Below are 14,148 nucleotides of genomic sequence, written 5' to 3'. Positions count from 1 at the left end.
GATCTAAGAAATAGTAAATCCTAAACGACATTTACAGTACAGGGCCTAAAGAAACAAAATTTAGTGTTAACCTGATACTATAGATCGCTTTTGTCGGTTGCTTACACATTGATCATCTAAAACAAATGATATTGCAACGCACCTTCTCGCTAGTGAAATGATCGTTAGACGCACCATCTCTCAAACAGACTTTTGAACACGACTGTGTGCAACAACTGCATTGCGGATTAAAGTTTGTGCCTGAAATTGCTGTCAATCCAACAACCTAAAAGCAAATACGCCACCTTTATTAAAGCTAAAATAGAGTGTATACTCACATTCTAGTACACCTGAAACGTTTGACTTAATTAGCATATGCAATAACATATAAATACAATATCTTGAAAATACATTTATGCTAAAAGCTGCTGTAAAAAGGAAAATTATTGCATACTGGCATTATTTAATCTAATACTTACGTCAAATATTCCGTCTGAGCTTGCAACTGTGCGACCACACGAAGTTGAACATTTATTCAAAGCTTCAAACATCTGCTCAATAACTTAGCCATCAGCGATTGTCCATACTCACCATAACACGTCTCACCTCATCTCTTGAAAACTTGTTTTCACTATTAATAGTGGAGACACGTTTGTCGACAGCTAACAGCACAACATCAGAGTTTGGACATGCCACATTGATGTTCAGTGTCAGGTCGCTGCCAGGGTTAACCTCTTTGCTACCCACAATCTCAAGAGAAATCTAAAATATCCATTTTAGCTTAGTAAAAGTTTAAAAACACAATCTCTTCTACCTCATTGCCGCAAGCCTTCTCTGTCTCAGCGCAAGCAAAGTCAGAAATGACATGACTTCCACCTCCGCATCGATCAATATAGTATACAATAACGCAAAATCGATTGGCCAACTGAGGCGTTATGACAACTTGGAAAGTGGTGACAATGTCTCTCTCTGTTTGGACATGCTGTGAGGACTGAATGCGTCCTCTGGCAACAACAACCGCTGTGATATGCAACTGAGAAAATTGAATAAACTAATTAATTAAAAGGAAATGCAGTTAGGCAAAACCTCTTACTATTCTGTTGTCACAGCTGGTCTTAGTAATCTCAAAATCACCATAATCACCAACCTAATAAATAATATATATTATACAATATAAAACAGAATTAAATAAACAATTAGACATACCACATTGTAATATCCATTAACATTGTATAACAAATTGCATCTACGTCTACAATATTTTATTAATTGTTTTAATAATTTATTTATATATAGCAAATTTTGGGCTATTAGTATAAAACGTTTAATATAATATATTACGCGATATCACAAACCATGGGATTAACATGCAACTTCTATGATTTAAATTTTAAATCACGTCATTAATTAGGTAGTATATCTATAAAATGAGCAGACATTGTGACGTGATTTGTTATGTACTTCAATTTTGCCCACGAATTTTGGCTTGACTGTAATTTGTTGACTGCATGGAGAACAGAATTCATGAAATTTGCATATATCTCCAAGTGTTTGGTCTTTGGCTTTGACCAGAATATCAATATCGCCACTGACGTTTCCTAAGTTGATGGCAACATTGGCTATACCGTTATCACCTGTTTTCTTTCTCTTAACATGACCATCGGGTTCTGTCACCAAAATCTCGACATGTTTTAAAGTTTCTCCATTTGGATCACGAGCACGAATCTGTAACATAAAATATTTCAATACAAGTCTATTTCTTATGTAATGTAAGTAAACCTGTAGAAAAAAATTAAGTAGGTTGCCTTAATTAGAAGTATTGGATTCTAAGTCTCAAAACCCATTTTGAAAAACGAAAAAGTCATTCTAATTTATAAATTATTATAAAGGTTATTGTCGTTACGACACTTTCGGTAGAGCGAGTAAACAGTCAAGATTGAGCTAAGAAATACAATACGCTAACAGCATTTAGTGCTATAATTCTTATGTATATTTATAATATCTCTCTAGACAATGATGCTGTTATTGACACTTTTGCTACGAAGCGTCCTAGAAGAATGACGTTTTTCAATGTTTTTGCTAATGAATACTCTTTGGATCTTTTGTATTTGCTGATGTTCGTGAAAATATACAGAAATTTCACAGTAGCTTAATGCTGTGCCAGACGACAACTATAGTATACGCGGTATCAAGGTATTCATCAATCTGATAATTCTGTTTACAATAGTAACTAAAGCCACAGCCAGTTATCAATCATGAATTCCAGATCTGCCACTGCTATTCTGGCTATATCTGTAGCATTCGCATGCAAACCCATTATTTCATTTAGTAGGCAAATATGCAGTCTATTCTCGGTAACGGAGCATAGATAACGCTGACATGGCTACTGTACATATTTATATCTCAAGTCAGTTTGATTGTTAACAAATTGCAAACTAATCTCTACATGCATGCACGAATTTAATTAAACGTGTTAGCTTCTAACTTTGTCTGCTTTGCTGACCATCATATTCGTCCGTCCATCAACGTTAAACTGTCTAGCAGCATTGTCCTCCTATTGTAAATAAATCTGTCGGGCCCCTCTTTCTGACTTACGGTGTTCTATGTCTGTTAATTTTTGTCACCTGTCTGTCTGTTCGTTCGTCCGTGTTTTTTTCTCTGTCTTTCTGCCTCTGTGTTTGTTCGTCTGCCTGTTTATCATTCCATCTTAGATCATTTGTTAGTCAAGCCTTTTTAATTAATTAAACAAATCTAACCTGCATCTGTAAAGGAAAACTTGGTCTGTAGAATGATGACATAAGATCGCAGTCAAGCTTAACAAGATGGTCCGTGAATACTGCAGAATTGTCTAACTTAGACAATTCAACGCCACTAGCTTTCTCCTTTACATTAGCAATAACACACAAATGCTTGTTGAGAGGAAACTCGTCATATTCTCCATTATCAAATACTATGTGCTTAGTTCCTTGATCCTGCATGTAGATTAGAAAAATAATATTTTAATTGTTCAATGATTGAATGCAAAGGGAAAGAGATTCTACTTACATCTGATAGTAAACGAAGGTCTTTTTGCTCAAAAATCATGACATTTGCAGTCGATCTTGTAACATTGCAGATACCGATTTTTACGTTCAGTAATCCCACAACACCCTTTCCATAGAAATACCTTGAAGACAAACAAGTATTTCTTTTTGCAATGCCATGCATAAACAAAAGCTATATTATGCACTGTCTCTTACCGTGCTGACACACTTAATTCTATGTGATCATCAGTTGCTTTCACAAATCTGGGTGGTCTTATAATGATTTCAAAACGAGGTAAGACTAGATAGACAATAGAAGTAGTAAAAATAAGAGAAACGAGCAATCTGCTGTAGACAATTATGAGAGATTGCCTGCATTTGAAAGATACAAGTACTTCACGTCCCCAAATATGCCTTTGCCAGCACACACGAATGTGTTTGCGTTTGTGAGTGAGTGTCTGTGTTGTTTGTTTGTTTGTTATTTTGTTTGTTTGTTTGTAAAGTAGGTAAGTGTGTGTGCGCGCGCGCGTGTTTGCATGCGTGTGTGTGTGTGTGTGTGTGTGTGTGTGTGTGTGTGTGTGTGCGTGTGTGTGTGTGTGTGTGTGTGCGTGCGTGCGTGCGTGCGTGTGTGCGTGTGTGTGTGTGTGTGTGTGTGTGTGTGTGTGTGTGTGTGTGTGTGTGTGTGTGTTTGCGCTTGTCCATGTACGCGTTATGCTAACCATAATTTGTTACTGCAAAACTTGTGCTTGAAATCTCAATATCCTGCATAAAGAAAACAACATCGTCCTTACATCAAATATATACAACCATTTTATCTTTTACATCGCAACTCCGTTTAGCAACAATTGACCAATCACCTTCAATAGGGGAGATACCCAAGTTGAAGTTTATTCTCTCAATAGCTAATTGAATTTGACTACAAGTTCAGATCAAATTTGATAATACAATGTAGTTATGCGTTACCTCCTTTGGTTGAGCATGGTCTAATAAGATGTCTGTCTATTATAGCGTCTTGCGGATTCTGAAGAACGAGCGATACAATACCATGAATATACAACGACCTAGCAGACCAATTTTGAGTGTGCACATACCTTGACATCTAAAGAGACGTTGCACACACACTGCAAGTGAAACAAATAATCTTTAGAGCGTTTCATGCATAAATGCTTTTACCAGACATCTCACGTCGCTATCATATCCACAGCAAGGAGATAAGTTGCAGCCAAGAACTGCCACTCGGATGTCAACTGAAGAGACACGAACGCACCCTATGTTTTCTCGACATGAGAACAACTATCACAACCGTGTTACCCTTGTCGTCTTTTGTGTATACAGGCTTGTCGGTCTGGACAAGAACTAACTCTGGACTGTTTCGGACATCTACCGTCACAGCTTTGCTGAATGACAAAACGGGGTGGTTGCTAATGGTTTTAACCGTAACAAAACGTTTCTGTCCTGGTATTTGCGGCTTGGGAAGATGTTGACAAGGTATCGAGAGAGAAAATTCAATGGAAGTACCTAGAAATTGAAATTCAAGGAAATGATCATTCGTATCTATATGTATACCATGTGTATATATATATATATATATATATATATATATATATATATATATATATATATATATATACCAGAGAGAGAGAGAGAGAGAGAGAGAGAGACGCGGTGAGTGTGTGACTTCATAAACTTGATGATGTCATACCAATTGTTAGTTGCGTGTGCCACCCTCACCCCCACCCACACCCACCCACACCCCACCCACCCACCCACCCACACCCACCCACACCCCACCCACCCACCCACCCACACCCCACCCACCCACCCACCCACCCACCCACGCACCCACCCACCCACCCCTCTCCCTTTCAGCCAAACTCTGCATGGATCCGCTACTGACATATTATCAGCGCAAAACAGACGAGACCCTGGAAACGCTCAAAGTGATTCATATAGTTATGCATGGTTTCATCTCTAGCTGTTCCTCAACCGGTTATGACAGCTCCAACAGGAAGTGCAATTAATAGAAGAAACGGTGTCGGAAGACCAGCCTTTGGCGTTAGCTAATCTACACGTACACGACCAACGAAACTAAAAAGCCTTGACCAAAATAGTCGACCTGGCACAACATGTTAGACTACAGGACTGTATAAAGTAGTGTTCCAGTCTTTCACTTTATATAGTGGTGTCGCTCTAGACATGGGCCTAGCTATAGGAAAACAATGCCTTCATACTGTAAGTGTGGCCTTTCAGACAATATAACGTTCTTCTAAAAATTTATACCCAGCAGGTAACCTCTACAATTTTGATAGTCTAACCACACCCTTACTCACCGCTTGTCTGACAGGAAGTGTTGTATAGACGTTCGTGAAAAATATTTAAAAATTTGAACGGTCTCTAGCTAGGCCGTACACGCATAAACTGCAACGTCTCGTTCTGTATCTCACCTTGTGTAACGTTGACTAGATTAGTAGCCGAGACAACTCTGTCGTTGGCGTCTGTGACCTGCAATTTTGTGGGGATAGAAAATGCTCCAACTCCGTAAACGGAAACGACGACTTTCTCGTTACTGCAGCATTGTAGTTCTCTTGGAAGTGCAACAAAGTAGTTGCTGAAATAAGAAATGATCTATGCATTAATTAACAACAAAACGATTGCAGAGTGACGAAAGCACAAATCTCACTTACCCAGCATTTACTGCAACAATAAAACAAGACAATACGATTACAAAGTTGGCAACTAGTTTACACATCATTGTTTCCAAGCTCGACTTTCGGTGCCCACACATTCAAGTACGTACCGCAGATTCGTCGAAAGTGGGCGTTGCTGTCTCTGGAGCTTGCTAGACGATCACAATCATAACGCCTCCTAGGTGACATTATCGTCCGCCAACACATTTGTGTTGATGGTCTGACAATAGCCTGAACTACTAAGTAAATACTTCCAGCAGAAGATAATATAGAAAGAAACTTTTGGAAGAGGTTTGATTCTGCTGTGTTCTCTCCTTCGATGTCGTTATAAAGATTAACTACATCAACTTGGACGCTGAGATTAAATGCACACCGCTCCAATACAGTCTAGGAATGTAGTACCCGGATCAAACAAATACATTACTACAACGCAGTCAATTTGACCATATTATGATCACCGTAGTTTGTCTCAGTCCAGTGTCGCAGGTTTCCACCTTGTTTATAACGTCGTTTAAAGAATCCTTTCGCAATAACCTATTTATGTTTAACTAAGAGTCACAACTGTATCCTCACGCCTATACATAGACAGTTATAAACAGCAATGTATAGAAACTGATTATTGTATCTAAATTGCTATATTACTTGTGTTGATACATAGTCCCCTCTGGTTATTCCTTGCGTTATTATGCCACCTGGCAATTGATGATGCTCACTGGCAGTCAGACACAACGAGGCAAGCCTCAAGCACGTAAGTAGTCATTTCTACTGAAATAATTGAAGACTTGGATACCAATACGCTTCTCCGACAGAAGCGTCAGCATCCTAATGCATCAATCCGTCTCCATCTAGACAGTATTATTAAAACTTTAAATTCTTGATGATTATGTATTATTGGCACTAAAATAGGTCACGCTGTGTGTAGTCTGTAATATAACAGCAGAATCACAAACACTCTCTAGTTTGCAAGACCACAATGGGAAGTATTGCAAGCCTTTAGCCAATGCCAAGTACACAATCGCTTGAGCATACGATCTCATTAACTTCATTTTGCATGTAGGTGACAGCTAGCCTCGTACTAGACCGTCTCGCGCCGTCGTGCCCGGTTCCCGTCGGTGTTGTCGTGTTATCCGGGAACCGGGCACGACGGCGTGAGACGGTCTGGTACGACGCTAGTGACAGTAACACAAACCTTGGGCTACAAAAATAATTGTTTTAATTAACCTCTATAGTTATGTTTAAATTCGCAAATTATTGCAGTGCACTGGCAAATTGTTGCTAACAGTAAATGCTACTATTACCGATATCAACACATCATCATCATCATCATCATCATCATCATCATCATCATCATCATCATCATCATCATCATCATCATCATCATCATCATCATCATCATCATGTACCAAATGCTTGCAAAAACCTAGACTTTAGTTATCATGTCCAAATCTATTAGTAGCTCTTACTGTAAGAACTGATTTTCTCTCAAAAGTACAACCTCCAGTAAACTCAAAACAAAGTAGGCGGTCATTGCTAGGTCATTCTCTTGCCCTAGCACAAAACATTAGCAGAAGCCATAATTAGAATAACAGAGTCAACATGGAATGGAATGGCGTGTCAGAGTATTACAAACGATGGCAACATGTCATGACTACACGGGGTACAGACTGTGTTGTAATATGAGTCGATGGCTTCGATCCGAGCGTTTGCAACCGACATGTCATCAACATCAGGGTCCTGTATAGGAGCTATGCAGTGGCGTCACACACTGGATCGGTTGGGACGGATCGAGAAGATCGATTTTTGTTGCAAGGAATGCACGAGACTTGTGCACGGGTTTGACCCCAAATTCTGCAGAATTCCTGAGAGAGAGCGAAAGAATCCTTGGTATGTTTGTACATTTGTTGCATAATCGTTTTTGATCCGAAATTTTTCTTCAAGTGCATGTCATGCAGGCGGTCAGGTATTATCACACGCACGCACGCACGCACGCACGCACACACACACACGGACACACGCACGCACGCACGCACGCACGCAAGCACGCAAGCACGCACGCACGCAAGCACGCACGCACGCAAGCACGCACGCACGCACGCACGCACGCAAGCACGCACGCACGCACGCACACACACACACACACACACACACACACACACACACACACACACACAACACAGGTCACTGTTTGGTGACGCAAAGGCAAGACTTGCAAATCCATGTTCATGGCCGGATCCAGGAATTTTTGAAGAGGGGTTTGACCTGGTAGCAGTTATTTATAGCATTACTAATTTTCTCTTTTCTAAAGAAAATATATGAAATTATTGAACCACGCCTATTGGAAAAGAGGGGTTGAAACCCCCTGAACTCGCCTCTTGATCCGGCCCTGCATGTTGGAAAAAGTATCTTCCTAGATTTCTTGATACAATGACGTCATAGCATTTGCTGAGGTTCACTTGCGATTTGTAAACGGTTATTGCATTTAATATACGCCACTGAAATTACGTCACCTAAAACGGAATGACCACATGGACCATGAACATCAGCACTTCCCGGTGCATGCACATGGTAACAACAGGATAAACATGCACTTTTTAGCTAATTTTTTACTAGTGGTAAACAATACAATCGACAAGAGATTTACAAGCGTCTTTCAAAGAAACTGACACACCTTTAATTATTTTAGCTCAAAATCGACATCCGTTACATAAATACAATTAAAATATACGCATGCGTAATGAGCAACAGCGATAATAGAAACGACTCCAAAAGAGCATGCGCACAGAATGAATTTAAGATATTTATGCAGTAAATCAGTGGAAATGGTGACAATAATCGATGTATATTTCTTAAAATGGTTTGTTTGCTCTTTTCAAGCCGCTATGCAATGCCTGCGAGATGTTAATGTCGATGATTGAAAAGATTATTTCAAGACAGAAGACGATGGAAGGAATCGAAAGGAAGTGAAACAAAGTGGTTCTCGTATGCCCGGCTAGACGGCCGAAACGTGCGACAATATTGTGAACGAGTACGAGCCGATTCTCGCCAAGTTTGTAGGCAAGGAGATTGGCAAAAACGAGGCGTGCGAAGAACTAAAGATTTGCAGCTTCGACAACAACTAGAGTAAAAAAACCCCTTGATAGTCACTTTAGGCACGATGCGTAGGTGGCTATTTATAGAGGAGATTTCACGCGCGTGCGATAATAGATAAATACATGAAGCTGTTTGCTGTGTTGATGTCGACAACTTTTTGAACGATAGATTGAATTTCAATACTAGACACCATCAATTCATGTATGGCAATAAAAATAGAAAAATAAAAGAAAAATATTGACAATTTATGTGCATCAATACACACTTGTGGTTTAATTAATTAGTTGATTTGTTTATTAATTAAGTTAATAATAACTTAATGAAAAGTAAGAAGAACTCTAGGAATATCACTACACACCAGGTTCCATACACTTCTGCATAGTTTTCAGTCTATCCTTTCGACATTTGCACCAACCTAGGAGTTAGTTAATTAACTTAGTTAACTAAACGTGCATGAAGTCAACCTTGCAACTGACGAAAATGTGTGAAGATTCTCGTTCGTGTCTACTACGTCTTCAGATAAGCGGCGGCGTGGCCAAGCTTCGTAGATAATTAGGGAGCACGAGTATCTACATGCGCCATTTTAAAATAGTTGCACATTTGTTGCGGACCGAAAATTATTAGTTTCGGCTTTTATTAAGTTTAAAAATGCAGCACTTTTCAACAGTAGATGAAATAAAATTGCAGTGAGCGGCCCTGTCATTCTGTACCGTCACGTGTTGGACACCTAGTATCTGCTAATATCTGATACAGTAATCTCATGTTTTGGCGTCTCGAGAGTAACTCATTAGATATTACTAAGCATGCATGTGTTAGCAAACAAGCACAATGCTCATTCACTCTACTCATAAAAAGTAATTTTCCATTCATACAGTACACTCACAATTTTTATGCAAAGTCACCGGCATAGAATATCACTACAAATCAATTCTAACAATACAAAGGGAACTGCCTACAACACATACAGTGTATGACTAGTATAGGTGATAACATTGCACTGTACCAGCTCCTGCTACTTCTACACATCCACAGTTTGATAAGAATAAAAACATCGCAATAACAAGAATTTAATATTTCATGAACCTAAATAGGTTGAAAATCATGCAAGCCCACTTCCTTTCCTACGCCTCCACCTCCACATTAATAGTCACTTTAATAAGAATAGAATCATCCTTAATGTAGTGATGGGAAAGTAACTTTTCATGAGAGCAAAATGAGGGAAACCCCACCCACTGCCTCCAGCAGTCATGTTCGTATGTGGAGTATAAATTTCTCTAGAAAGAGTATTTTCAGCTGACTGTTGATCCACAACTTCTAAAACGTATGAGAATGCAAATGGCCAAACGAGCTTCCCATCAGATGTTCCACTAGTTGCAAACAGATGAAAACCAATGTATGTCTCAGTGCCCTGATTAGAATGAACCGGGGTAAGTTGAAGGTACAGATGATACCCAGGATACACATAGAATGAACTGCTGTTAATCTTCATTTCAACCGGTTTCTGTAATTTTGCTTGTGTGACTTTCTCAGACCAGTTCTTTATTCTCCATTTGTGCAGAAACCTGCCAGGTGGAAAGGAATACTCCATTCTTATCGATTCTCCACCTAGCTGTGATTCCACCTTTCCAGTCTACTTTCTGTGCCTGCCAACTTAGCTTCAGTCTCTTTCAACTTTAATTTGGTTGCTTTTAGTTCTGTGGCCATCAGAATAAGATGGAAAGATCTTTGAACGCGTTAGCGGCGTTCTACATAAAGGACAAGGGAAACGCTCTCCAATGGGACGTGACTGGGAACCTCGCCCTTCGTTAGGAGACAAGCAACAGGCACAAAAATGATAACCACAGTCTGTTTGTACCGGTTCTCGTAAAACTAGAAGACAAATAGCACATCTCAACCTATCGACGACAGGTTCAACAAACACAGCATCGAAGCCCTTTGCCGCTTCCACCACTCGACTAGCCATTTGCACATTATCGTGACACGCGAATAGTTGCTCATGCGCACTAACTCTACCTGTAGTCTCTAGCCGGTAGCGTTCACGAACCGGGATGCGAGACCACATACGGCCCCTTTAAAAATAATTGAATCTAGAATCCCCGTATGCTCAAGACACCTAAAGTCAGTTCGATTATTGGAGAGGACGTGGGAACTGCGGTTAATAGATAAGGAATTGAAGAGCAGAGATGGGCGTTGTTAATTCCGGCTAGTGAAATAAACGGTTCCAGTTTAGCTATAAACTTGGTTCAAAGGTTAAACCAATGCTTCAACTACTTAGGCTTGCTAGCTACAGCTGATTTACTTATCAATCCATAGTTCAAAGTACGTCTCCGTCAGCTTTCAAGTAGTGGGCGTTATAGCGGTGGCTTTGAAGTTATTGACACCTGGTGTAAATGCAAGAGGAGGGCAGGGCCAAGCGAGTGACATACAGGAAGTTACAAATTGTGTCGTATTAAAGAACCAATCACAGTATTCATTAACTAATCTGGAACCTCCTCCTTGTGAGCTTTCCAATGATGTTAAAATCAACCTGCTAGGACGTCCACTTCAGGAGATACGGGTTTCCCCCCACGTCCTCTCTAATGTTCAAACAGACTTTAGCAACCATATATTGCAGTGATCAGTGACGAATTCTGAATCTTTCCGTTAGTATCTCGTTTCCATAGCAACAACTTCAAATTTTATTGTACACAATAACTAATGCACAAGAAAATATCATTATAACTATTACATGGCAAATACTATGATCAAGATAATTGGTTGAATTAGCTGAAAAACACTAAATCACATGCACAAACCCAAAACAACATATACTTAGACGTTGTGCTCATGTTAGCATTACCCAGTGCAGACCACGTGGAGATTGGAACACATACTGCCCCAAATTTTTTAACGATAATGACAAAAATACCAGACACACCAGACGACATCTCACACCACACCTAAATTGTACACACCACATTAGCACATAGTAGTGTAACATTTGCCATAATCAGTTCTACATACCCTACAAGTCCCTCGTGGTATGGAATTCCTTGAAGCAATTTACGATCACGAGCCGCACATCAATGACACTCACAAGATGTGCACTGGACATGGGAATGGTGTTGTCTCCCCCACCTCCCCCTTCTTGTGCAAAGAACGCATTCCTTGTTCTCCGGCACAAACTGAGGCAAGTGCACCAGAAAGGCATTCAGGCAGTCGACTTGGAGGTTCCTTGCCGGAACTTCCTTTCGGCTACTGAAGCCATCTATTAGAGACTGTGTCAGGTCTTTTCTGAATGCTAAATAATGTCTCCTCCGACCAGTACCCCGATGTCTCTCATCAAACTCTCCTTCCACGAAAAAGAATTTAGCATAGCACATTCTAACACATAGCACAGTATGGCCTTCCATCCCTGTCTTAAAACAACGTGTAAACAACTTCTTAGCAACAGAAACAGACAACGTACTTTCATACTCTTGCGACCAGCATTGTAGAGTGAGATCATTTGGTCGCTACGTCTACTCCTCTCATGTTCTTGACATAGTCTGGCAACATAGGAGGACATGGAACATCCACTTTCTTCCTACAATCCTTCCTTACAGGTTGGCAATGATCCATCTCCTAGTTCCGCAATAGAGAACGTCGACAGCATGTGAACATATCTGCACAGAAATACTACCAGACAGTTACATTTATCGACAGCTGACATGAGAAGGACCTACCTCCTGTCAAACCACACACATGCAACTATGTCAGCCTTGGTAAACCGCCGGTGATATCCCCTCTCAGCTCGAGCTTTGGGAGGGTGGAATTTGAGAGCCAGTTGATTCGGGAAACCGATCCGACTTGGTTTACACCTGCCACAGGCCTAGATTCGGCGATCAAGCAGCCATTGGTAAAGCTCCGGGGGGGGAGGGGTGTAGAAATTGTTAGTATACACAACATACCCGAGACCTGACAAGTTTCTCACGAGATCGATCACCGCCTGCGAACACAAACCAAACTTCTTTCGTCTGCCACCAGCAGCAGCAGAGGCATCACCTACAAATCATAATTTTCAGTTCCATTAGTCCTGTCACCGAAACATAAAACTCATTCACCATCATCGTCTTCATTACTGTCATCACCATCATCATCTGCCAAACCAGGAACATCATCATCAGCAACAACCACCCCATCAACAGTCGTATCCTTCCCTGCAGCATAGCTATTGAAAGACCACTAAATTTGAATAAAAATGAAACCCACTCACCAACATAAACATTGAAATCATAAACGTAACCGTTGCTCGAAGACGACAAGACAAATACTTTTATGCCGTACTTGTGCGTGACGTGAATACCTTGTCTCCACCTCCGTTGAGTACCCGGCTTTGCTTAGGCCGGTTTCCTGCAAAAGAGTCTGCGTCGATATTTTTAAATTACAGCCTAAACGATTCGAAATTAGGAGGGGCTGTGCAAGAGACCAACGCAAACGCGAATGCAAACGTCATCGCAAATGTTTTGGCTACTCTGGCAAGCCGCTCAAACAAATATTAAATTGATTGTAAATAGGTATAGCACTACATATATCGATTTAGAAGTGAGTAACACATGAGTAGCTACACTCTAGCCCCTCCCCCGGTGGACAACTCAGGTTGTATGTCACCTACCACGTGAGGCCTATCAAACAGTTCCGTTTAGATCCCAACCGTTAAGAAAGGCGTGACCTAACCCCTTTGTTCTAATGGTCCAATCAGAGACGCGTTGTTGCGATGCAGTCGAAAACCGGTGTGACTAGTCGCCATTTTGTCTCGAGCATGTCTTTCTCGAAGGTCTTGCCGCGATACTACTGACGCTAGGCTCCTGGAACTGACTTGGTCAGTGCAGGAGACATCTGATGATGATGCCCCAGGGCCATCTACCGCCGTCTGAGGTGAAACATTCGAATGCGACAGGTTTTTGCGTGCGAACAAACAGTGTTGCGTTATAGGTTCTTTGGCCCGTCGCCGTCGGCCTAGGAACGACGATGAAGAGTTTTTGGTGGAGGAGAGGGATAATACTGAGATGGGTACGATCGAGGGAGACGAGGAGTCAGAGGAAACCACCACACGTTCAACTTCCGGTGTCGCTGTTGCTACCGGAAGTCGCGGAAGTCTGAGCTCGACGCACAGTTAGCAAGGGCTGTGGAACTTGATGCCGAGAACGGTTGGCGTACGATCCACCAGCCAACGTGCGTCTGGGAGTTTGACCAGCAGTCTGAACCCACAAAACAATTTAGTTGCGATGAAGGGGCTTTGCTGTAAGGTTTCATGCGGTGAGGGAATTTTAATTATTTGATTGGAATGTTGATAATTTTTTAGTTTTTTTGTTGTTTTTCACAGAGGGTGTGTGGGAGCTGTTGTTCAG

General features: G+C 40.9%; 1 protein-coding gene and 1 long non-coding RNA gene across 2 annotated transcripts; both read right to left on the bottom strand.

The window, feature by feature from the left end:
- Window positions 1–66: 66 nt before the first annotated feature.
- Window positions 67–3,543, bottom strand: LOC134190300 (complement C5-like). Its single transcript, XM_062658753.1, has 10 exons — window positions 3,219–3,543; window positions 3,025–3,145; window positions 2,736–2,951; window positions 1,441–1,704; window positions 1,073–1,126; window positions 794–1,012; window positions 586–741; window positions 459–530; window positions 175–265; window positions 67–116 (listed from the first exon to the last, which is right to left on the bottom strand). The coding sequence occupies exons 2-10, from the start codon at window positions 3,061–3,063 to the stop codon at window positions 67–69; spliced, it is 1,161 nt and encodes a 386-aa protein (XP_062514737.1). The 5' UTR covers window positions 3,064–3,145; window positions 3,219–3,543.
- A 217-nt stretch (window positions 3,544–3,760) lies between these two features.
- LOC134190434 (uncharacterized) lies at window positions 3,761–4,124 on the bottom strand. The gene is made up of 3 exons (XR_009971628.1): window positions 4,094–4,124; window positions 3,966–4,023; window positions 3,761–3,904 (listed from the first exon to the last, which is right to left on the bottom strand). It is a non-coding gene; the product is annotated as an uncharacterized LOC134190434 (long non-coding RNA).
- Between the last annotated feature and the right edge of the window lie 10,024 nt (window positions 4,125–14,148).

This window comes from Corticium candelabrum, chromosome 14 (genome assembly GCF_963422355.1).
Source record: "Corticium candelabrum chromosome 14, ooCorCand1.1, whole genome shotgun sequence".
Classification (NCBI taxonomy): Eukaryota; Metazoa; Porifera; class Homoscleromorpha; order Homosclerophorida; family Plakinidae; genus Corticium; species Corticium candelabrum.
This window is presented reverse-complemented; position numbering and strand designations above follow the sequence as displayed.

Coding starts and splice junctions, on each gene's coding strand:
- LOC134190300 (XM_062658753.1), bottom strand. CDS start 3,063: ATGATTTTTGAGCAAAAAGACCTTCGTTTACTATCAGAT. Junction 1,705..2,735: donor GTTTTCCTTTACAGATGCAG/GTTAGATTTGTT, acceptor TTTATGTTACAG/ATTCGTGCTCGTGATCCAAA. Junction 1,013..1,072: donor CCAGCTGTGACAACAGAATA/GTAAGAGGTTTT, acceptor CAATTTTCTCAG/TTGCATATCACAGCGGTTGT.